Source organism: Danio rerio, chromosome 23 (assembly GCF_052040795.2).
Source record: "Danio rerio strain M-AB ecotype USA chromosome 23, GRCz13ab, whole genome shotgun sequence".
Lineage (NCBI taxonomy): Eukaryota > Metazoa > Chordata > Actinopteri > Cypriniformes > Danionidae > Danio > Danio rerio.
In genome coordinates, this window is record NC_141043.1 from 30439497 (window position 1) to 30466154 (window position 26658).

Consider the following 26658-nt stretch of genomic DNA (forward strand, 5'->3'; position numbering starts at 1 on the left):
ACGAGGCCAATTTATAGTAAATCGCCTTATTTCCATGAAATCTAAGCTTAGTTTTCCCCACAAAAACCGTAATGAAAGTGTCAATACAGAACATAAAATAATAGTTTAATATTAAAAGAGCACATTGAAGCATACATCAAGGCCAGTACTAAAACAAATGATGCACATTTAAATTGTAAAATACAAATATTAGGCTACTGAATTTAATATTAAACTATTATTATTGTCATCATCACCACAGTACGGTAGTTAATAATTAACAAAAACAAATGAGCCAACAGAGGATTAACCTTCTATGTGTATCAATTTTTCCTTACTTTTGTCTTTGAAAAGTCACAAAAAAGGTCAAGACATATTAAAGGAAGCAATATTCCCCAATCTCACTTATTTATTTAACAGGACACACAAAACAAAAGAAGAAAAAGGGGTCCCTCATGGGAAAAAAGCCATCCCTTAATGGTCAGAGAACAGTTTAACCAGAAGAGCAAATGAGGGGGTTTAGTCCATCTTGGGTCATCCTGTGTCCTAGATTGAAAGCAACTGGCAACAACAACATGCCCCTTTCATCACGATGGCGGAGCTATAAAGCATAGTCTCTGTATTGCTGCAGAGAGCCAAGATGCAACCCTCTTCATAACAGCAATCAATACTAACAAACTACACGCATTAGCTGGACATCACAGCTGTCCGCAGAGACCACTAACAATCCTGCATTTGAAAAGAACTTGTCTTTAAGTGACTGGAGTAGTTTAAATAAGCTGGTTTGGCATGGGAGCCATCTATGCTAGATTGTGTTGCAGCCAAGACATAGATATACAACTTGACACTTGCCTTACTTTGAATGCAGAAAAGTTTAACGCTCACTATGCCCACCACATCGAAAAAAGTCCTGCCTTCCGGAGGAAATAGGCACTCGTTTACACTGCACTTTTTGCTCCACAGACTTTCTTTAAATCACATGTTAAAGGTGCTGTATGTAAGTTTTTGACTCTTCTAAAACATATAAGTACCGTAATATATTTGTAAATATTTAAGTAACATGCCAAGTGAACATACTTGTTTATCTGAAAGACAACGCTGATGTCAGTTATTCTGCTTTGAAAATGTGAGTTACGTGCCGGACCGCTGTCTTTGTTTGGTTCTTTTAACCCAGTTGGTTCTTTTGCCTTGATGGAAAACAGTGTATTTCACTCATTCACAGAAAGTCTCTCAAAGCATGAGCTCGTGACCGAAATGCGACCTCCGGCGGACTATAGCAGACTCCGAAATGAGACGCAGACTCAGAGTTCCACATGAGGTTGTTAATTAGCCAATAATACAACTATTACAACCGTAAACATTAGGTGAGCAGGTAACATTATAACCCTGTGCCCCAACAAAAGTTGCAATAAGCAATTTGGCTGTTTGCACCAGACAAAACACGACAGAAATTTAAATACAGCCTTTCAGAAGCACAGAATATACACTCACTCACAAAATGGCAAGGTTTATAATCTATTTAATGCATATTAAACCTCTTTGACATTATTAAATCAGGGTTCACGCACATTTTTACTCCAAAAATTCAACAATAATAATTATTAAATAACTTTTCCATGATTTTCCAAGGCTTAAGTTCATATTCATGCCCTAATGTTTCATGCAATGTCTACATATATATGTGATAAAAAAGAAAAACAATGCATGTTCAAATTTATAACAGCATTTCGTAAAACACGCAACAGTCTATTTAGTTTTAATTTATATTTATAGATATAAAATTGATTTAGACAGTGCTTGCTTACACAACACTAATAATATTAGAGTACGTGATTGGCCAAGGACAGAAAAGAAGTAAAGACAACTAACCTATATTCAAGTATAGATATCTGTTTTCCATAAGTTTTCCAAAACTTTGTGGGTTTTTCTGTTTTTCCAAAACTTTTACAGGCCTGGAAAATACCATGTCAAAATTCCATGACTTTTTCAGGTTTTCCATGACCGAATGAACCCTGTTAAATGTACATGCTAAATCATTGATATGTGTTGGTTTTGAGTATAAAGTTCAATTTCAAACGGTTGATTTTATTTTTAAGATCTGAGTTGAACTATCTGCTGCTGCTTTCAGTAGTATGGCAATTAATGTCAAGTAAAATGGCAGTCAAACTTCCATTATTAGCATTTAACACTGAATAAAAGACATGAGGTATACCTGAGGTGATCACTGTTGGTTTTCTGTTGTTTAGCTGCAAGAAGTAGAAACAGTTTCTATATCAATTCGAGGTGTTGGTTGGAACAAAAACCCCTTTTAATATGGAAAATATTCCTTCTATCGCGTGTCGTTGCTTTTAGGGCTGGGCAATATGGCAAAAAATGCAATCTTGATAATTATTTTCCATATTGAACAATAACGGTAAATATATTTCAATATAAAATGTTAATGCTTCCATATTTAAAAGAGTACCCTAACAATGACAGAAGGCACAAAAATTACAGGGTCCATTAAATGGCATTACATATTTTCAGCCAATAATTCTTCAGTGGCTGAAAATTCGGTACATCTCTAATATCAGCACACTTTTAGATTCCCATTGTTGCACATTTATGTTGTGTGATTGTCTCTTACAGATTATCATAGTTATTGACACAAATTGTACGGTGATTTGATATAATATCATTTATCGGCCCAGACTTAGTTGCTTTTACAAGAGAACACGATTTAAATCAGCCTCAATCGTCAGACTCACGCGTGTTGCTTGTCAATTTGGCAACCTAAGCTTGCATTTGCAATACCTAGTTCAACCACTGGGTGTCAAACTTACATATTGCACGCTTAAAGCCTCAAACTCATGCTACAAGTTTTGCATGTTGAAGCGTTTTAAAGAACAAGGTTGGTGAACTCTGACCTGCAAATATGTATCAAGTGACTGTGAGACCAAAAGAAAATCAAAAAGTGAACTTAGAAAAATGAAGCAATCGCTAATTTAATCAGTTGCATCATCTTGTTTTAACCCTTCCCTTATCACAGTATCATATGACCGAGTTTTTCATTCTCAAACTCTGTGTTTGGTTTTATTAAGTTCTTGTCACTACTCTTCCTGTGTTTGTAACCGCATCCTCTGGTTACCACGGAAACAGCTGTGATTGGTGTTGTAGAATCTGTACGCAACACGGCATGTTTGTGTTCAGCAAGCAGTTTTTAGGATTCCTTTTATTCATTTAAATAGAGCTTTTAGAAGTGCCTAGAGCTGTTGCAAATATGGCCACTAATAAACAGACTTTCCTTGAATGGGCCTTTGGTTGAAGGCTAATTTTCCTTTGTACTTGACAAGAACAATAAACTATTTAGAAGAGATTACAGTGCTAATGGTATTCTGACCAACGTCACAAGAAGCTTGAATTTTTGTTTCATTGTTCAAGTCCAATTCCATGTTAAGCTGGTTAGAAGAAAAAACAACAAGTGGCACACATTCAAGAGCAGATTCAGGCTGTGTTCAACTTCCTGCAACACCTTTACATGACTCACCGATGACAGCATTGGTTTTATTACAAGGTGTACACGAACTACTAGACAAAATTATAATTAGGGGCTCACTTGAATACAGAGATTATCAACGTGTTATTTTCGGGTAGAGTTTTCTTTCTTTCTTTTTTTTAAATCACAATTGTTGAGGAGATGCCTCATTTTGTGAGGCTGTAGGGTATATGCAAACACACACACACACACACACACACAAACACACAAACACACAAACACACAAACACTGAGCCTATGTTTCCCCTCTCAAAGCTGCTCATTTGGGACACAAAGGTTTCAGTTGAAAGGCTCAAATGCCAGTTCAGATCAGAACCACCAAAGTCCAGATCAGCTCAATGGTGCTTATTGTTACTATGATCGCTACAATCCTCTAGAATTGGGTCATTATGTAGGAGATAATTTGGACAGACTCTTTTCACTATGTGAAGCCTCAGCGGAGCATGGTAATGGGAAATATCTCTACCCTCCAAGGTCAGAATGTGCCCTTGTGGAAACCACACATGGATCCAGAAATAAAGGATAGACGCAAAATGACATAGCAACAGCCTAAACACTGTTAATAAAGCAGGGTTTCTACAGTTCCAGACCGGTGCATTTACAGGACTCTTCTACGAGCTTTCCAGACAATAATCTTTTAATAAATTTTTTAATTATCACTGGTGCAAAGAGAAGCCAAATACAACATTTATACTTTCTAGTGTACAAATGTTTTTAGTGTACAACAAACAATGGCAGACTCTGCCGATTAATGGGAAGTATAGATTGTTTGCAATCACATGGTTCTGTTGATACACGAAATTCAGATGGAGGACATGAAGTAAAAAACTGTCTGTATTTTTGCTATTTATACCATAATTCAAAGGAGATATAATAGAAAATAACCACATGATATAAGGATCATGCCTAACATATGAAGAGGGCAGAGTTGTCTACTGAACTTGCATATATTTGCCTTTCATCAATACTGTATAAGCTATTACATTCCATGAGAAAAACTATAGTTAATACTATAGTGTTTAGATGCATACTAGACAATTACTTGAACTTAACTGTCCTAGTAATTATACTGTTGCTGTGGTACAACAAAACTGTAGTAATAAACATATTATTCAATGGGCTTCAGTTTTAATTATACACCATCACAATGCACCACAGTTTACACCAATGTTATTTATAACAGTTTATTAGTTTACTATACGACAGTATTCTGTAGCATTCATTTACAAAGAGTTGTACACATTATACACTTTACTATGCGCTTCAAAAACATTTTATTTTATAAAATTACTACAACGTTTTCAGATAACAGATGAAAACATACAAAAGTGTGGACGCATAGATAGTCTACATTATATTTATTTATTTTTGTGTGGGGGAATGAACTTAATGAACTTGCAATCAACAAACATTTACCGCTGCTGCACATCTTAATGTTCAGGTTAAGGTTGTTTATTCCACCGAAACACCAGTAAAGTCATGGATTATTGCAAAACAAGACGAAGATTTGATTTCAGTGATTACAGGGCAGGGTACATTGTTTATATTCTCTTGGATTTTGTATAAGTGTGGTGGTGTTTGTATCTGATTTTTATTTAACACATGAACATTTATACACATAGCTAGGCCTGTATTTAATCTTTATTGTGTTGTCAGACGAACTGCAAATCGCCTTTAAAAAAGTTTGTACACACATTGAAAGAATGTTTATTATATGCTGCCTTCCATTTTTCAGCCAGTCTCTTGAACTTTCTTTCCTTTATGAGTAAAAACTTTTGAAAGTCTATAAAAGCTGTTTGGCATTTCTTACTTTGGCCGATTTAAACAATAATAAACCACATAAAACAGAAATATTTTGATGTTCTGATAGCGATTCCTTTGTAGAAGAATCACTTCCTGCCCTCCATCTGAATTTCAACGACATCATGTGAAAACAACCTACAAGAACTCCCTGAATTTATGTGCGTTAAAGCCAGTAGACCGGTTTTATCTGAAGAACAGCTTTCCTGGCAAAATTAAAAGGATGTGTGAGCTGATATAAAAAAAAAATTAGGATAATGCCAAAAAAGGGATTAATACATCTATAGTAAGTTATAGTCTCAGATATACTTCATCCTCCATATGATTTTAATTACCTCCTTTGTTAAAAAACTAAAAAGAACTTTCCTATGACGATATTAGCACACGTTCAGCCTTTTGAATGTTGTGTGAACAAAAGTGTGTGAACAAATAATTAAGTTGCTACAGTTGCTTTTAGGCCAATTTCACAGTTCGGTAAAGTACAGTACAGTACACATTTATATTAGGCTTGGGCGATATTACGGTATTATGGTATACCGCGGGATCTAAAAATAGCAACGGTGTCAGTTTCAATACCGTTATACCGTCATAAAGTATTAAATATCCTTTATTTAATGCCTAAAAAACGTGTGTGTGGTTGTCATCACGGGACAGTGTGGAGGAGAGAGAGAGAGGGAGAGGGAGGGGGAGAGGGTGAGAGGGAGAGGGAGAGAGGGACAGGGAGACGTGACGTGACGAGTCGCGCTTCAAAGTGTCCTGCAGTTTGGCAGTTTAGACTGAACAGAAGGGAGACGTGGTTAATATGAACGAGAGGTCTGCATTAGAGCTGAAGATCTTTGCCCGAACCCGGCGAGACCCGAAAAAATCCAAATCCCTGCATTAAAATCCATCCCTGCAAAGGTGAAGCAAATTATGACGAAGTAGTAAAAAAAGAGAATTTTGACGGCGGTCAAGCCAGTCAGAAAGAGCGGTTATTCCAGCCGCAGGTATTTAGCGGTCGCTCATACACTGCGTATTACGGTAGAGCCCTAAACCTCAAGCTCTCAGGTAAAATGACGAGGCCACTCGCTACCCTGAAACTACGGTCATGGAAAATTAAATGCATTTTCCTGACTGGTATAAGATGAATAAACAATCCTACCTAAAACTTGCAAAATCAGCCAGATCAGAACTCTGCATCTCGGCCTGTAGCAGTAGCAGTGAAACGGTGTTCAGTGCTGCTGGACGCACATGAGCGCAAGACTGCGCTAAAGCCAGTGGATTTAATAATGTTCCTCCACAAACACACGTAGCCTAATCTTGGTGAGTAAAGGGTTTTAAATTATAAATAAATATTAATTAAACCATATAGGCCTAATCATAATGTAGACAGAGTATACAGACTAATGGTGGCATTATTCTTTTAATATTCAGCTTCAATTTAGTTACTGCCAAAATACCCGTCATCATTTAGAGTTTATTTGATTTGTTAAGCAAGATTTCTTTTCATTGGTGTGTTGGCCAATTTAAAGGCTAAGTGCATGTAGACCTATAGAGTGCTGAGATGTTACGATGTTACAGAGGACTTATTTTATTTCTTTGTTCCAACTTTCAAGTGGGATCTACGTTTGTTACGAATAAATGCTGTTAAAACATATAAATGACTCATTCTTGAAAAAATGCATTAGAGCTGTAAGGGCTCGGGCTTTATAAAGCTGTCAATCAAAATGTACGTGTCGGACTCGGGACCTATCGGGTATAATTTTTATGGCCCGATTACAGCTCTCTGCATTCCCGCGGGAGCCGGCCAGATTTCTTACGGTATGGGAGTAAATTTCTGAATAAATCGCGGGAGAGATGTGTGTGTGTGTGTTTGTGTAAGACAGAGAAAGTCTCTCTGTCTCTGTCTCTCTGTCTCTCTCTCTCTCTCTCTCTCTGCCTAAGGTCGCATAGAATGTATTCAGTTTCTGAATGGTTTAGGCTCAAGCCAACAGTTTGGTGACGCTGTCTGAGCCTTACGTCATAATTTTTTTTATTACGCCGGTAATACCGGATACCGGGGTAAAATATGGAGGCGGTTTGACGGTCTCAAAATTTGGACACCGCCCAAGCCTAATTTATATCCATTTCCACTGTCAAACAGTAACATCACTTTTTTGGCACCCTTTCCTAAGGGTACCTATACAACAGTATAGTACCAAAAGGGTGGAGCTAGACTTACTGATGATTACTGGTTTACAGAGAATCATCACCATCATTTGCAACAAGACAAGGGAAAGACAACACAGGAAGAAAAATCATTTTTAAATACACAGCCGTAACACATCATTGTGATAATACAATGAACCATACTCAAACAAAGCTTGTCATCTAGTGACAACAAGCCCAATTTCAAGGAGCAAGAACACGATCTGCTGAGCGCGCCTCTCGCTTTAACATTTGAAACTTGAGTTTGAGAAAAACGCAACATATAAACAGATCATACAATTTTCTTCTTAGAGGCAACTTTCTGGTATACACCAATCTATTAAGTACTGGCTGTGGAAAACGCAAGCCTAAGTGGGGTAACCCATAACTGCACTGAACCATACCAATGAGTGGAACTGAGGCATTAATGGTCAACAACATTGCAAATAACTGAAGTTTCTACATTCTACATTCAGCCCCTTTATTAAAACACAAACTTAAATCCGTTAATTAAAACATTACAAGTGAATTCAGGCATCACAACAATTCTAATGTGCAGTACAAATGTACTGTCTTAAATTATCAGTGTTTTTAAAAATTGTAGCTGTACCGTTATTTTTAACATCACATTTCTGACAATCGAGTAGCCTTTGGTCATTCAAATACAACTAATATGGTGCCATAATTAAGATGATTAAAGTGCATGTGCTAAATTAATGTGCATTTGATTGGTCAATCAAAGTGAGTGAATCATTTGAGTCATCCCAAGTGCAAGAAAGCAGGAGAAACAGAGATGGCTCGAGCAGAGGGGAGCGAGGACAGAAGTGTGACAAGCTAGTGGGGAGGTGAGTGTCCGGGGAGAGACGACAGCCGAGACTGGCAGCTGCTTGTTTGGGAGGAGGGGGAGAGGGAGCCGCAACCGCCCTCCAATTGACCAAACACTCCAGATCACTCACCTGCCCCAAAGGCACTAAAACCCTTCCACTAAACACACAGTTGCAAGAGCTTTCATGTTGTTTTCACACAATCTCAAAAGTCACAGGCCTCTAGATCACATGCAGAACATTGGGTTGAAAGGTAGATCACCCCAAAATAAATCTTCTGTCATGATTTATTCACCATCACTGGTGCCATTGTAAAGCCAGTTTTATCTATTCCATTATATTCTTCTCAACTTAGCAAACATTTCATAGTAGGGCTGTTTAAAATATTGTTTCGGAATCAATATCACAATAGTCACTATGGCTGCATGATAATGGAAAAGTCTGATATAGCAACATTTTATTTTTCTGATATATATTGCGATATGAATAGAGTTTCAGGAGGCAGTTTAATAAACGCTCTATTTGACTGTTTTCTGGAGAGTCTAACATTTTATTTTTCTGATATATATTGACTGTTTTCTGGAGAGTCTAACATTTTATTTTTCTGATATATATTGCGATATGAATAGAGTTTCAGGAGGCAGTTTAATAAACGCTCTATTTGACTGTTTTCTGGAGAGTCTAACACAGGGGTCTCAAACTCGCGGCTCGCGGGCCATTTGTGGCCCTCAGTGCAATATTTTGTGGCCCGCGCCGACCGATGTACTCTGACAGAATCAGCGGAGCGGGGAGAGAGAGCGCTCCCCGCTCCGCTGATTCTATCCGTACACAGCGTGCTTGTTACTCAATGCGCGTTGTCGCGCGCGTTCTGATCAGCTGTGTTGTCGCGCACGTACTCAAGAGCGGTGTTATCGCGCGCCTACTGAAGGGCGGGACCGAGGGTGTGTCGCGTCGCGGGGGCACTTTTGATCATTTTGGAAGGGCACTTTCTATGCAAGACTAAAAAGGGCATGTGCTCTGCACAGGTTGAGCCCTGTGTGCACGTGCCTGCCCTGCATCGAGATTGTGTTGATATTATAGGTAGATACAGACTGGTACAGACCAATGACTGTAAAAAATATGGACGACGCGACAGCCCTTTTTCCCATTGAACGCCTTGAGGGCAAAACGCCTGCTTGACGGGCACAAACTGTCGCAAAAGACTGCTGAAATTGGAGCCAGACATGCGCAGAAGGACTGTCTGATGGAGCCAGAGGAGGAGCCGCGAAAATGAGCAGAGTCGAGCTTCCAATCAAACGCTTTATGTAAAATCAACTACGCCCCCCGAACTTCTCAGCATGCGTTTGCTGTCATATCAACACAAATGGATGTAATAACGTTAACAAATATGAGGGTTTTATATATTCAATCGCGCCAGCTCCAGGCCGCAGCGCACAACTTACTCGCGGCGTCGCGGGCTGATTCCGGCTCGCATGCGGCAGCGCCTGCTCGCTCGGCCGCCGCATCTGGCTCGATTGACTCGGACTGGAATCGGGCAGTGAGTCCAGGCATCCGGAGTAGGTCCAGCAGAGGTAACATTAGTCAGTCTGAGCTCTAAGAGATAAGTCTCCGGCAGGCGAGAATCTAGCCGGAACTGTGTTTTGCTATCTGGGTGGCTAGGCGTGTATCAGCAAACTAATAAAGCCCGAAAAAAGCCCTGAACTTAGCGAATAAACAGTGTTCCACCAGGATCATGTATGTCAGAAACTATAGTTTACTGCTGAACTCATTTTGTCATGGTAAAATAACACAGAAATCGAATAATAACATTTCAGTCTACTTCAGTCTCCTGCCGAAGCTCAGACGCCGCGCTTTGAGAAACTGTAAATCACAGCTGTCAATCACGATGACACGCCCAGCATTAAATTACTGCTAAAAACAAACTGTTTACAAAAATGAAGATCTGCACCTATTTCAGCACAATAACCAGTGCCTTAATCGACCAGAACTATCTTTCGGGACATTTTATTGCAAGTGTAATATTTTTTTTTATTTGGGCTCAAGTCTCCTTCATTAACACGGAGGAGGCGGGCTTTATGACTTGTACTGCAGCCAGCCCCCAGGGGGCGATCTAACGGCCGAAACCTTCACTCAAACGTAGGCTTGCGGCACACTTGGTACAGACTGATGTGACTGGAGTGGGGTGGGGGTGTTTTATTTATACATATATACGCCTTTTTTTAGGTGAGGGAATGGAAGTTTTGAGTGAGTTCCCCTACTTTTTTCCCTAGGACTTCAATAAATCAAAGTACAGGTCTAGACTTAATGATGATCATCTTCAAGCCATACTGAGGGTCTCAACTGCTTCCGCTCTAAAGCCAAATGTGGTTCAGATTTGTGAGAAGAAGCGCTGTCAAGTCTCTGGCAGCAAGAAGTAGGCAAAAGATGCCATGTTCAGAAGAACTGTTCATAATCTTCACTCAATGTTCTATTAATGTTCAGGACACTTCATGTTCAGAAGAAATAATTAAAACTGTTAATAATGACATTTGAGGACTTTTTTTTTGTGAAATCCCTTATGCGGCCCAGCCTCACCCAGACTTTGCCTCCTGCGGCCCCCAGGTAAATTAATTTTGAGACCCCTGGTCTAACAGTATTCCGATACATAAATTGAATATTCAAAATGCCAAAAATGCTTTTCTTAATTGTTTTGTCTTATTTCTAGTCAAAATATCAAAGAATCTTAGACGAGGTAAAAATTTTGTTTAGTTTTCACTGTCTGAAGACACAAATGAAAAATAAGAGGTTTTTGTTTTAAGGAAATTATCTGCCAGTGGAGTAAGTAAAATAAACATGTTATCACTTTGAGATATTTGGGTTAGAAACAAGTCAAAAATTCTAAGAAAGAATTTTTTTTGCATAAATCATATAAGCCCTCATCAACACAGTGCTTAAATAAAATTCTGTAGCTCCTGTTCAACCATGATTCAGACATTGACTATAATGATATTGCATTTCTGTTGATGTGACTATTGCCGATATGCACATTGCGATATCAATGCTGAAGGGATATATTGTGCAGCCCTAATAGTCACATTACAGGATTTACATATTTTACATTTAACTACTGAACAGCTGTACCTCAATATTGTTACACTTCACACAAAAAACATAAACGCTGTTTATTTAATTTTTATCTCTGTTCTATTGTTTTTATCTGTGCTTTAATTTGTTTATATATATAAAACATTACATTATATATTGATGTACAATTCTTAACAAATTGAGTCTATCATCATCTTGAGAAATTATATTCGTATCGCAAAACATATGGCAGAAAATGGGCCTCATGATGGCTCAGTGGTCTAGTCCAGTGGTTCTCAAACTTTTTTCACCAAGTACCACCTTAGAAAAAAATCGTCTCTCCAAGTACCACCTTACGACGCTATTTTTTAACCAGTATTAAAAAATAGCGTTGAAAGCCTAATTAAGCAGCTACAGGTGTGCACAGTTTTAAAACGATGCAGATTACTTCCTATTAGTAAGAATATGTATTATTGTCAGTCACTTTAAACATTTGAAATAGTCTGAACATTAACTGTGCTTGCAGATAAAAAAAAAAAGTTTTAGTTAAAATGTGCTTTTAAAAGTTCATTAAAAAATAGCGCTGTTCTTAAAAAGTAAAAAGAAAACTGCTGTACTTAAATCTAAAGTATTCATAGTAGTCTATTCATCAAAAGCTGGAAATGCTGCTTGGACCTTATAAATATAGGCTATATGTCATATTCCTACACTTTCAGACAAATCTTGAAATAAATGTTAAATGTACATGACAGGGTTCATACAGGCACAGCCTAATGAAAATCAATTCCAGCACCTATTTTTTTTTCAAGACTGACATGCTATGTATTGAAGACCTGAAATGTATTCTCAGAAACCCATAGAACATTGCATAGGAATAGATACAAATAAAAAACATTAATAATAATATTTATTAATCATGTATTAATAATATAATAAACCTGCACTAAGTGCTTGTGAAATCTTTTTTGTATTCAAGTAAAAATACTATTACACTGCTAAAATAACAAAAATTTTAGTAAATAATACTAATATTAGGTATACGAATTACTCTTTTAAAAAGTACTAGTTGGTTACTTTTGAAAAAAAATCTGATTTTCATTATGAAATCACTTTTTTTTAGGTGTAAACCTGATTTAATGGTTTGATTGCTTACATCCCAAAGCTAGATGTATAATTTGCACTAACAAAGGAAGTATGGTCGATTTTTTTCTTTCATGACAATTAATCTTTTTCAATAGCACTGGTAAAACTACCAAATAATCTTTAAATATCTTTAAAAATATATATTTTTAAGCTTTGAAAGGTTAAATTAAAGTAAATGGTAAAAAGATTTAAATTTAGCCTTTTATTTACATATTTTACACTATTTTCTTTACAATATGGCAAATTTGTTTCTTAAATAGCTGTACATCACATGTAGATTTTATTTTACACTTGATCTTAATCTAAAATAGAAACATAAAAAAATACAAGTACACTGTCAGTAAAAATATAAAACAAATGACTTTATTTTACTTGAGGTATTTGAAATATGACAACACTACATTTATCAAAGCAGTGCTTTAAGAGCCTTATTGTAAAATGTGATAAATAAACAATAAGTAGGCTAACAATCGATTGCTTTGACCTGTAATGCTTTAGGACAGATCAGAATACAGCTAAATGTATAAATCACACAAATACCTCACCCAGAAACATTTCCAGCATAATTATTTTGTCGTAAAGAAATAAAAAATGTTCCACCTTTGCTAAAAGTAAGTTTCACTTCACAACACAGCCAAATAAGAAGACCATTAGCATTGTCATCGATCATGTATCAATCTATTTCTAAATATTTGATAACTTTGAATACTTTTGACTAAATTTAGTTAAGGAGCAAAGATAAATAATGTCTACTTTAATAGTGGAAAGATCGCGATTGTATTCTATCTGAGCACACACGCGATGATGAGAGCACTGCAGTTCATTTGAAAAAAGCCTATTTAAGAGCATGCATATCTGTTTTAGCGATTTGCGTACATGAATGCGCTCTCGTGTTAAAATAAAGCACTCGCCGCATTTGCAGAAATGAGTAATTGCGCAATACCTTCATTCCCACGCTGCCATTCAGAATGTATTTGGAGGAGTGACAGGTCAGAGGCGAGTCGACTGGCTGTCGGAGAGCGAAACGTGTATGAAGATCATCAAATAGGCAGGAAATATGTCCGCGGTTTAATTACTCTGCTAGACATCTCTGTAGTGAAAACATCCGAGAAGCATTATTCCAACAAAACATTTGTTTTTAAGTTGTTTTTTCTGTCTCTGCAACACAGAAAGCCTTTGTCCCGCCCTTACGTTTCACGCAACTAGACAAGGTCGACTGTGATTGGCCACTTTTCATGTCAGTCAAATCACGCTTCAGAATCAATTCTTAAACTTCTGAAACTGATTTTCAGCAGCTTATGACACAATGCACTAAAATAAACACTCCAAGCACAGCGCTGTGATCGTACACTTCACAAAACAGCCAATGCTGATCACATCAATGTTATATTACGCATTAAAGGATTAAAAGTGTTAATTGCTTCTTTCATTATTCAGCGATTCCTCCGCGTACCACTAGGAGGAAGCCCGCGTACCACTACCACAGTTTGAGAACCACTGGTCTAGTCACCTCACAACAAGAAGGTTGCTGGTCCAAGCCCCGGCTGGATCGGTTGGCATTTCTGTGTGGAGTTTGTATGTTGGTAGTTTTCCTCCGGATGCTCCGGTTTCCTCTACAGTGCATTGACATGCGGTATCTGTGAATTGAAAGAGCTAAACTGGCTGTAGTGTATGAGTAAGTGAGAGTGTATAGGTGTTTCCTACTACTGGGTTGCGTTTGGAAGGACATCCGCAGTGTAAAACATATTCTGGAGTAGTTGCCGGTTCATTCCACTTTGGCAAACTCTGATAAATAAGGAACTAAGCTGAAGGAAAATGAACGCATGAATATTGTAGAAAAAACTAAATACAACAATGTACGTTTTTTCCAATACCATGCAGCCCTATATCACAGTGTGGCTGGCTGACAAAAAATGTGGCTCAATGGTCATCAGTAATTATATGGTCATAATTTACAGTGCATCATCATACAGTCATAAAATGTTGTGTTACTCTGGTTACAGTTTCTATGGCTGGTTTTCTTGATAAGATCATCAACAAGCTGTTGGAGAGCGTGGCCCACACACTAAACGTTTCCAGTTGTGTAAGACTATTACTAAGCTGAAAACCGACACATCTCCCCCACATAGCGCTCTCTGACCAAGTGAATGAGTAGAACGGCACTGCCTTTCACAGATGAATGACACGGCGGTGAGAAGATGCTCAAAGATGCATCACGGTGCATGAAACACCACCGCTGTGATGTCATGAATGCTGAATGAACTTCTAAACTATGTGAATAGACGGAGATGCCTAATAAATCACAGCAAAATATATACAGTTTAAGTCAGAATTATCAGCCCCCCTGTTTATTTTTTTCCTCTAATTTCTGTTTAACGGAGAGAAAAAATTTCAGCACATTTCTAAACATAATAGTTTTAATAACTCATTTCTAATAACTGATTTATTGTATCTTTGCCATGATGAAAGTAAATAATATTTGACTACATATTTTTCAAGACACTTCTGTACAGCTTAAAGTGACATTTACAGGCTTAACTAGTTTAATTAGGTTAACTAGGCAGGTTAGGGTAATTAGGCAAGTTATTGTATAATAATAGTTTGTTCTGTAGACTATCAAAAAAATATATAGCTTAAAGGGGCTAATAATATTGACCTTAAAATGTTTTTTAAAAAATTAAAAACTACTTTTATTCCAGCCAAAATAAAACAAATAATGCTTTTCTCCAGAAGAAAAAAATATTATCAGACATACTGTGAAATTTTCCTTGCTCTGTTATGCATCATTTGGGAAATATTTAAAAAAGTAAAAAAAGAAAATCAAAGGGGTGCTAATAATTCTGGTTTCAACTATATATATATATATATATATATATATATATATATATATATATTGTAATGTGTGAATTAATCAAATGACAACAAAAATATAACAATACATAGAATATAACAATTAAATATTATTTAAAATATAACAATGTTAAAATATAACAATTTAGATAGAATGATTTTGATCACTCAACAAACCTTTTGCACCACAACGTAAAGAACAGGGTGCCCTTTTCAATAGTATTTTGATAAATGTTTTGTATTGTTTAACAGTCAAGTGTCAATGTATGTAGGAGGTGTAAAATACAGATATGCACCATAACTATTTATAAACCATTTAAACAAATTTAATGAGCTATTCTAGTTAAAATGTAGTTCGAACAGTGCTAAGTAGTCTATTTTTAAGTGATATTATGGTTCTGTACTGACTGAAAGCTTATTGGAAATAAATCAATCAGTTTACAAGAATTAAAACACTGTCAGTATCACACTGTAACCATCATCATTATTTTATAATGACTAACGACATCTGTGTTTGACAGATGTCTGAGTGCTAAGAGGACCTCAGCAGCAGAAAATAAACCAATGCTGTCAGTGACTTTGCCATTAAATCCCAGACATGAAGTGATGTCCCTTAAACAACGTCTCCGCTATGATAACAAAAGCCATTTTTAACACAATATACAGAAACCCACGTCCAAAACCCACTTGATATGCTTTCCTGACAATCTCTGCCCCACGGTATCGTGTCTAGCTGAACTGTCAAGGGCTCTTTTTCCTTTAAGGTCTGGATCACAGAACAGACAATAGCCTCAGTCCCTTGAGGTGAAACTAACGACCGGATTCAGCAACATTTATCTTCTAGTCCTCATTCACGGTCGACTCGTTCATTTACACGAGTTTAAAAGCATATTTGAGCAAAGAAAAATCACAATTTCCACCGACACACTCAGGCAGTGTCTGAAAAACTAATGAGCTGTCTACCTAGACAGCATGTCTGGGAACTAAGGGCGCGTTCGGAAGCTTTAGAAACTGCATTTTGGGTACCCAGACATTCCATCTCAGTAGGCAGCACACTAGTTTTTGAGACGCGCCCTGTTTTAAAACGAAATTCCTAAAGGAGAAACAGAAGACCTTCAAAACACCAAGACAAAGCAGGAGACAGCCGTCCGTTTGAGCACACATACGAGTCTGTAACAGCGCCAAACAGGCGTGGGATTGAATAATTAGGTTAATGTTATTAGCATTATTAATGGTGAGGTGATAATAACTCCATCTCTTACCTTCAGACAGCTCGAGCTCCAACTCCGCCAACTGCTCTCTAACCTCTTTCGGTAGAGCTGCCAAATCCACACCGCGGTCTGCCATCTTCGCGAAAATACGCTTAAGTTGTTTTAAGTGTGATGAAATGCACTTCGAAAGCCCAAAATCCTCCGGTCAAGGCATAAAGCGTGAATTAAAAGGTGAGTAACAATCCATCCGGAGAACTACTCCTTCCGCCATGCTGGGAGACTCACCAACGGCACTGCGCGGTCACGTGATCGCGTTTACCTCCTGTGTGTGATCAATGACACCCCCAAACACACACACACACACACACACACACACACACACACACACACACACACACACACACACACACACACACACACACACACACACACACACACACACACACACACACACACACACACACACACAAATGATGCGCATGCGCCCTCTGGCGACAACATGACAAAAGGTTGCGATAATGTTACTGTCTTGTGTGTCGTACGTGTGTACTGGAAAAAGTTAATTACCCTGTTTTTGTCCTGTCTCTAAACCTCATGTAATATCGTTCTGGAATAGCTATGTTAATGATTTGTTATGGCCCAAAATTTGAAAATTACCTTATAAAAATTTTAAAATTGTTAATTTTGAATTGTTCAATGAACAATAATTATTTTTTTAATCCAGTGTTTATGTCACTTAGTGAAGCATTGTAATTTAATTAAAGGTTTGAGTTAAATTTTATATTTTATTTTTAATGTTAATTGTTGTCATTCTGTTGTTTGTTTTCATCAGTCTTATTATTTTTTACGTGTTTTATTGTTTTGTTTTCATTTTGCACTTGAAAAACAAAAAATATTTTTTGTTTAGTAGTTTACTAGTTTCTGTTTACTAATATTGATTTAATTAGTCTTTGTCATTTTGAGGTAACAAAAATGTTTAATATGTTTAATAGTTTGTATGAATAGTTTTGTTTATACATATATATTTATTAATTTAAATGTTAAACATTACATTTTATAAAATCACATAATACAATTATATGTATATTATTCCCATGTTTTATGTGTATTTTGTTATATATTATATAGACTGAAATTACATTTTATGTACATTTTATAAATATAGCTCAAATCATTGTTGCATAATAATCATGGTCACACAAATACACTACCTGACAAAAGTCTTGTCGCATATCCAAGTTTTGGGAACAAAAAATAATAACTTGACTTCTAGTTGATCATTTGGTATCAGAAGTGGCTAACATGAAAGGCAAAGGCCTCTAAATTACCCTTATTTTACCCCCCAAAAAACATGATCATGCCTTGATTTTTAATAAGGTCTGACTTTGCTTTACAAAAGTCTTGTCACTTAACAGAAATAATGTACAGTATAGAATATAAAGTCATAGTGCAGTGGAAAAAGAATTAATATTGTGTATGACTCCCCCTGAGCTTAGAGGACTGCATCCACACATCTCTGCAATGACTCAAATAACCAATCAATAAAGTCATCTGGAATGCCAAAGAAAGCCTTCTCCCAGAGTTCATCAAGATTCCTTGGATTCATCTGCAATGCATCCTTCATCTCACCCCAGACATGCTCAATAATGTTCATTTCTGGTAACTGGGCAGGCCAACACTGGACCTTCTTTGCTTTCAAGAACTCTGATGTGGAGACTGAGGCATGAGGAGCATTATCCTTCTGAAGAATTTGCTCTCTCCTGTGATTTGTAATGTAATGGGCAGCGCAAATGTCTTGATACCTCCGGCTGTTGATGTTGCCATCCACTCTGCAGAACTCGCACAAGCCCCCATACTGAATGTAACCCCAAACCATTTTTTCTTCACTAAACCTGACAGATTTCTGTGAGAATCTTGGGTCCATACAGCTTCCAATACATCTTCTGCAGTATTTGTGATGATTGGGATGCAGTTCAACAGATTATTCATCATGAAAATCTACCTTCTGCCACTTTTCCAAATGATCAACTAGAAGTCAAGTTATTATTTATTGCTCTTGCAACTGTGATCAACGACAAGACTTTTGTCAGGTAGTGTACGTGCTTACTTGGTAATAAATATAGCTGAAATATAAATAAAATATCATGCACAATAAGACTAGAAACATTCTGTTTAGTCTTTTTGTTTAATCAAAACTGCAGCACTGTGTTCAGAGTATTTCACTTCAACATGCATGAAAAATAGTAAATATATATGGTACACATATGTACATTACAAGAACCATTCAACAACAACAACAAAAAAAACTATCAGTCCAACTTGGAGTGAGGTTGTCTCCCATAAACGACATACACTTAAAATAACTTTCCATCCCCCAATCTCCCTCTCTCTTTAGCCTATAATTTCATATTATTCTAAAGGACTTTTGCTTTGTTCAGTCTGACATTCTCAGGGAAACTGCATTCAATTTAACTCGCGTGAAGCAACTCCATAATAAATTAATTGTGCATTACGCTGGAATTATGGATTATTAAGTCCATCAAGACAGAAATCTGGGACAACTTTAAAGTGATTATCAGTGAGAGAGGGGAAGCGGGCATCCTAAATAATCTTTACAAATAAAAATAACTACAAATATTTGAGTACAAAGTGTTAAAAAAACAAAACATCTACAGGAGAATTTCTACATTTCTGTCTTACAACACTCACACACGCAAAAAACGATGTATTATAATGATATTTCTATAGTCCTGGCAGCATAAAATTAAAATAAACAAACAAAAATCTTACAAAAAGTGCCAGTGAAGCTAAAAAAAAAAAATCCATTCTGCTCAATTTCAGATCAACAATCCTCGAAGCGGCCTCTGCTGAACGACTACAGCGCCAGCACACAATAAAACAGGACAGCCAGGAGTCGTTTGTGTGATATCGGACAAGTGGTAACTTCGATAAGTGTAGAAAAAAATGAACCCAGCATGATTTTAGTGCATTCCCACAGGCCTATATACAATTTGGACTGATATCATGTGTTAATGCAACATTACGCACCGGAAATATTGACAGAAAAATGCAAGAAACAAGTTACACACATTGAGCGACGACAGTACATCTTAATCCCTTGTTTATATGCTGCCTCATTTAAAAAAAAGTGTCCTGAATTTATGTTTGGATAATAGTTTTAGTACAGGTAAAGCCATTCACATAGAAGTGGACACTCTTTGTTCCCTGCAGCCTGTAAGAGCACTATTTTACCTCCAGGTGGCAGTGTAGAACATGGTTCAAACTAAGGGCAGTGCTCTTTACTAATAAAGGCTTTTTTCCATTCATTACTATGGTATAGCTTTTAAAATCTATGGCTGAGGTGAGCTGAGCAGTCATGGAGTGAGGTTAACCTTATAAAGAGGCACTCGTGTGATTTGTAAGGCAGATTCTTTGTCTCTTCTACTTGTTTTTCTAATCAGGGGTTGTGTTAATCAGTGGAGCAGAGAAATATCTAGTGTTAAGGCCTGTGCACAACGAGACACTTTTTGCTTGCATTTTCTGTCGACGTTAACACCTTGTGGCTAAATAAAGGGCAACAATGTGATCGTGCACACCAACGCGAAAACGCCAGGCTTAAAATAGTCTTTTTTTTTTTAAGAAACGCATTGTGATGTCAATTTCAGCAGTCAAAAAATTGTGAAAGAGACTGAATAGGAGGGTAGAGAAGCACTATAGAGGTGCATTTCTCCAAACCGAGCGGGGAATTGTAAATGTCAATTATGTCAAATGAGAAGATTCAATAATGTCAATGATAACATTTAAATTAAACCGGCAAATTGATGATTTGAGCTGAAATTATGAACACAAAAAGCTATTTAAAAATAGTTATGAAAGTAAAACCTAAATGAAAGGTTATAAGAACTTAATTAGCAGATTCTTGTCATAAATTATAAGTTGTTTTTGTTAGAATTATGTTTATATTTATTTTATCACATCCTTTCATTTTGTCATTGTTTTAAATAGGTTTACGTCTCCAGTTACTTCAGATTAATTCTACTTACTCATAACAAACCTGAAGTAACCTGAGACATACATTTTTTTATCAAAATTATGCAATTTTTATGATCATAAAAGTTGTAACTATGAGAACAGATTCTGAATTCCTATTTTTGTTTCATAAATGACTTCCTCATAACTAAATATTAATCGTAATATTGATTTCATATTGTATTAATATGACTTTTTGTCATAGGTGATTATTGAAATTCATTCATTCATTCATTTTACTTTCTTCATCAGGGGTCACCACAGCGGAATGAACTGCCAACTATTCCAGCATATGTTTTACACAGCGGTTGCCCTTCCAGCTGCAACCCAGCTCTGGGAAACATCCATTCACACACATACACTGGAGTTAATTTAGTTTATTCAATTCACCTATAGAACATGTCTTTGGACAGTGGGGGGAAACAAAGAACACTGAGGAAACCCACGCGATCACGAGGAGAACATGCAAACTCCGCACAGAAACGCCAACTGGCCCAAATGGGACTTAAACCAGGCGACAGTGCTAACCACTGAGCCACCGTGTTGCCCTACAGTCAAAATGATTAAGATGTTAATTTGTAATTATAAGAAATTGACTACTACTATTTAAAAAGGGTCTTGTTTGCAAAGGTCCTAACTAGAAAACTGAAAACAGTCTCCTATTTGCGGCTTCTGAGTTTGTCGTACACAAGAAAAGAATAACAGGACAAAACAAACAACAACGAGTTTCCGTAGCCCAAACCGAACGCAATGTGCCAATACAACACAATTTATACATAGCAAAACGTTTGCATGCTAACAAGGCAGACTTAGTGTATCAGTCCTTCACAAACTGCTATTTTTCCATTCATCCACACGAGAAGCACACGCCGATTATAAACGCATAGAACTGGTTAAAAATGAGGTAAGATGAGGGAGGGTCAGATGAGGGACATGGCCACCTGAAAACTAAAAAACCTGCTCCAAAATAGCAAGGTAAGAACAATAAAGCAACAATGTTTCTCTCAAACACACACACTCGCACACACACACACACATACTAATACATATATATAAGAATATATAAAGTATTGCATCATCACAACTTTGAGACGCGGCCTGCATGTGTGTGAATTTCACATACGCCGAGCGCACGTCTTTATTGCAGCGTGTGTATGTGCATCTGTCTATGAGGATACGGTTAATGACAGGAAGTGCTTTGCAGTCCTACAGCCAGTGGAGGAGCAGGAGGAGGTTGAAGGAAGGAGCAGAGGATGCGAAAGAGAGCAGGATTGGAGTCCAGCCCCCGTAGTCTATGGCATAGTGAACGACCATCTCCTTCCGTCTTTGTTTCTTATTTTGTTTGTGTTTGTGTGTGTGTGGGTATGTGTACAATAGTCCCAGTTTCATTCCCAGAATGCAGCTGAGCTCCAGGCGCAAGAGGGAGTGTGTTCTCCTCTCTCCCAGGATGTGGAGAGTCTCATGCAGGTTCTCATCATCTGCTGGACGGGTGGGATTGTGTGGCCATGATGACGTGTGATGGGCCGCCACTGCCACCCTGCTGGCTGCCCATTCCTGCCAGCACCGACATGGCCACTGCTTCAGCCGCAGCACGAGAGCTCAGGCCATTGGGTCCCACTACAGACGAGGGGCTGGGGGCCAGAGAGCTGTGCTGGATGACCGGCGCTGGGGAGCCCGTGGGTTCGGATGTATCTTTCATGTGCTCGTCTCCTGAAGAAACACAAAATGGCGGTTTGATCCAGTAGAGGCAAGTGGAGGAACCATAACGTGAGCTCTACTTACCTAAATAGGCAGCTTTCTTCTGGAGGTTGGTGACAGGACAGTCTTTATGGGCTAACAGCAACTGCTTTAGATGAGCAACTTCGTTTCGTAGGTGAGACACCTCGTTCTTGTACACACAAATATAGGAAAACAAAACAGTGTAAGCATCAGACTTGAACACAAACTAGCTGCAATATTTATAAAGTACTAATAAACTTATTTAAGAATAGTAAAAACTTTTCAAACTCATAAAAATGTTATAATAATATTATATAAAAATTAAATGATAGTAATTATTAATAAAACACATGAATAAAAGAACATTCAAAGTAACAACTAGTAATTGTTTTGGTTTAATTTATTGCTGTATCAGATTCAATGGCTATTTTACTGCAAAACAGACCATATTTACGAACAGTTTATAAATAACACATTTCTATAACAATAAAAAGACAATCGTTAATACAGAAGTGCAAAATCTAAAAGTATTGAAGAATTACTTTTGATTAAAAAAATAATAATAATTTGTAAAGGATTGCTGAGAACTGTACATATACAATCTATATGTCTTATAAATAACTTTACTAATGAACTTTTATTATAAATAATAACAAAGTACTTTAAGTATTATTAATGGTGCAGTATGTAAGTTTGACACCCAGTGGTTGAACCAGGTATTGCATTCCTGGATTAAAACAAACGCAAGCACAGGTTGCCAGATTGATGATCAAGCCTAAAGTCTGATTTAAACAGTGTTCTATATGAAAGCAACGGCACATGATAGAAGGACTATTTCCATATTAAAAGAAGTTTTTGTTCTAACCAAAACCTTAAATTGAAATAATAGAATGGGTTACAGTTTCTTGCAACTGAACAATATAAAACTGACAAAGATCACCTCAAACAGCCAAATTGCTTATCACTGCAAATCTCGTCACAAGTGTGCTGTTAGAACACGGGGTTACAATGTAACCTACCCACCTAATGTTTACATTCCTAATATTTATATTATTTGCTAATTAATAACCTTATGTGGAACTCTGAATCTGCGTCTCATTTCAGAGTCTGCTACTGTCCACCGGAGGTCGCATTTCAGTCATGAGCGCATGCTTTGAGAGCCTTTCTGAACGAATGAATGAAATATGCTGTTTTCCATCAAGACAACCCGGGGTACTGAAATATAATTGGCTAAAGTGGCAGTGGGCAGGTTAAAAGAACCAAAACAAAGACATACGTTTTTCAATTACATAACTCACATTTTCAAAGCAGAATATCTGACTGTAGTAATGTTTTTCAAAAAAACAAGTATGTTAACTTGGTATGTTTCTTAAATATTTGCAAACATATTATGGTATTTTTATGGTTCAGTCAAAAACTTACATACAGCACATTTAATAAACAAACTATGACTTTTGCCGCAATATATTCCTAATTTGCTGCTTATTAATAGTTTTTAAGGTAGTAGTTAGGTTTAGGTATTGGGTAGGACTAGACATGTATAATAAGATGATGCAGAATATGTACTTTATAAGTACTAAATAAACAGTTGATATCATAATATCAGGCAGATAATTAGCCACTAGTAAAGCTGAGAATTGGTACTGAAACTAAAGTGTTACTCTATTATTAGTAGTAGTAGTAATTAAGGGTGTCACGATTTCGATTTTAAATCGAAATCGATCGAAATTTATGCTTGATTTCGATTATCGATTAAAAAAATAGAATCTTCGATGCTGCCACGCCCCCATGTCACGTCAGCTTGGCTAGCCAAGTGGGAAAAACACGCTTGTTGAAGTGCTTGTTAAACTGTGCAGACGCATCGACAGAGCTTAAACCATCAGGGCTCGAAAATAAGGACTGCCCGATAGCCCGGGGCCAGCGTGCGAGACGCTCGGGCCAGTGTACAGTGCTGCCTTGTTGCCTGACAGATCGAGCCAGAGCTGCGTGCTGCGACTGTCTGTCAATTGTGTGCAAATACAATCTTACGGTGCTTTCAAACATTGACGTTTGTTTCGGAATCTGTCTCGTTTCCCCCGTTAGCGCGGTTTGTTTGGCATATATCCAGCAGTTGCGCTCGCATCCGCGCCAAATCAATCAGTCCGAGATCGCCTGAATGAGACGGTCTCTGCCCTACTGAGCGGATCGATTGTAGTGAGAAAACAAAACAATGCAACGTACTAATGACCCAGGCTATATCACAGTGTATTATGATCGTGTAATAGCCATATATATGGCTATATGAAGAGAGAATGATGAGCACGGCGAGATGTCATTCTTACCGGTAAATGCGTAAGTGAAAGCATGGTGAAATATTACCGAGAGCTGTTTATCCAGCCTGATCTCGGTTTATCCGTCAGGAAAATTGACCGAAATTACTATCTGTCAATTTTTCCATATTTTAATCGTATAATATGTTGTATTAGGCCTGTTGTTTTGTTCATTTCCGCACTGACAGCTCGAAAGAAAGATTTACATTGATCTGATGCAGTCTTGGTTCATCTGCTATGTCTCTCTATAATTTAAGCCTATAATGCAGAATTCTAGCCAACGTTTCTTTAATAGATTGATTAATTCAATAGATCGATTTTTACAAAACCTGACAATTGAAATGAGGCTCTGTATATATGAGAAAGTCTGACCTCGGCTTTATATTCGGTGACGATGTCTGTGGGTTGTTAAAATTAAAGTGCACATTTTTGCTTATAAAATATTCTATACACAAGTGCTCTAAAGTTTGGGGTCAGTATAATTGTTAAATATGTTAAACTAAGCTTCTGCTTACCAAGGCTGCAATTATTTCATCATAAATACAAATTGTGAAATGTTGCACTATAAAATAACTGTTCAAAAGTAGTTTATCATTTAATTTATTCATTTATTCCAGTGGTTTTAAAGATGAAATTTCAGCTTCATTACTCCAGTCACATGATCCTTCAGAAATCACTAATATTAATTATTATTATATTTATTAATGGTAATAGTAATAAAAGCAATAATGTCTGGAGTAATCATTTTATTTGAAACTACATACAATAACAAATCAGTTATTTAAAATTTTGATAAATATTTAACAATTTAACATTTTTTACATTTAATAAATGTAGCCTTGATGAACTGAATAAGTTTTCTTAAAAACATTAAAAATTACTGTAAATATATATACAGTGTAAGTCAGAATTATTAGCCCCCCTTTGTTGTTTTTTTCTCTTTAAAATATTTCCTAAATGATGTTTAACAGAGCAAGCAAATGTTGATAGTATGTCTGATAATATTTTTTCCTCGGAACAAAGTCTTATTTGTTTTATTTTGGCTAAAATAAAAGCAGTACTAAATTTTTTTTATGAACAATTTTAAGGTCAAATTTATTAGCCCCTTAAGCTAATTGTTTTTCAGACTTTCTCCAAAACAAACCATTGTTATACAATAACTTGCCTAATTACCCTAGCCTGCCTGGTTAACCTAATTAACCTAGTTAAGACTGCTTCAATCTTTTACTTTAACATTAGTACTTTAACATTTAACTTTAGTACACATCAGATACTGTTGGCTGGTTCCTGTTGGTTGTGCCCCTTTTTTTACAGACGCCATTATAACGACACAGATCACTGCCTATTCACAAGAAAAAAGTAATTGACAGGTGGTAATTATGTGTGTAACTTGCCTTTATTCATTTACTGTATGATTTGTTTATGGGTAAAACAAAGATTATACAGGTCAGGTAGTTTAAACGGTAGGCTACAAATAATTAATTTGTTATTAATTAACTAATTATTCATAATCGAAAATCGAATTGAATCGTGACTTAAGAATCGAAAATGTAATCGAATCGAGGATTTGGAGAATCGTGACACCCTTAGTAGTAATAGCAGTAGTTTTGAAATATGCCTGTAATAATTTGTAATACACAAATATATATTAATATTTCACACTGAAATGGTATGCAGTTTGCTTTAAGTAACATTAAAGGGTTGTGAGTTGAAAAAATAGATGTTGGATAAGTCTCTGATATCCTTAGAGTGTGTATGTGAAGTTTCATGAATAAATAACCTACAAAAACTTTATAACTTATTGAAATTTGCCCTTTTAGGTTTTAATCCAAACTGTGCTGTTTCGGTGACTGTCGCTTTAAATTCAAATGAGACTGTACTTTCAGCCCTCTTTTCAAAGGGGGTGGGGCTATAAACGCCCATGTGTCACCAAAACTCTAATGGCGGACAGCTGCTTCTCTCTCAGGGCTATCTATGCTAACTAGGGAGAGGTCGTCACTAATGGGCTGCTTTCCCCCTCCGATGACGTA

The 26658-nt window shown here is 36.8% G+C and overlaps 2 protein-coding genes across 5 annotated transcripts in view; both read right to left on the bottom strand.

The window, feature by feature from the left end:
- The window catches only part of dip2ba (DIP2 acetate--CoA ligase B (putative)a), an 86292-nt gene extending 69432 nt beyond the window's left edge, over positions 1–16860 (bottom strand). For 2 of the 3 annotated variants that reach the window (XM_087305459.1, XM_087305458.1), the window contains exon 1: positions 16623–16860. In XM_087305459.1, the coding sequence (XP_087161585.1) occupies positions 16623–16707 (85 nt within the window). In that variant the 5' untranslated portion in view covers positions 16708–16860. 3 annotated transcript variants of the gene reach the window in all.
- A 1877-nt stretch (positions 16861–18737) lies between these two features.
- atf7a (activating transcription factor 7a) overlaps positions 18738–26658 on the bottom strand; it is a 51576-nt gene continuing 43655 nt past the window's right edge. Inside the window, exons 10-11 of one of the 2 annotated variants that reach the window (XM_087306019.1) lie at positions 22383–22488; positions 18738–22310 (exon numbers count right to left, since the gene is read on the bottom strand). In XM_087306019.1, coding sequence (XP_087162145.1) covers positions 22075–22310; positions 22383–22488 — 342 coding nt within the window. In that variant the 3' untranslated portion in view covers positions 18738–22074. 2 annotated transcript variants of the gene reach the window in all.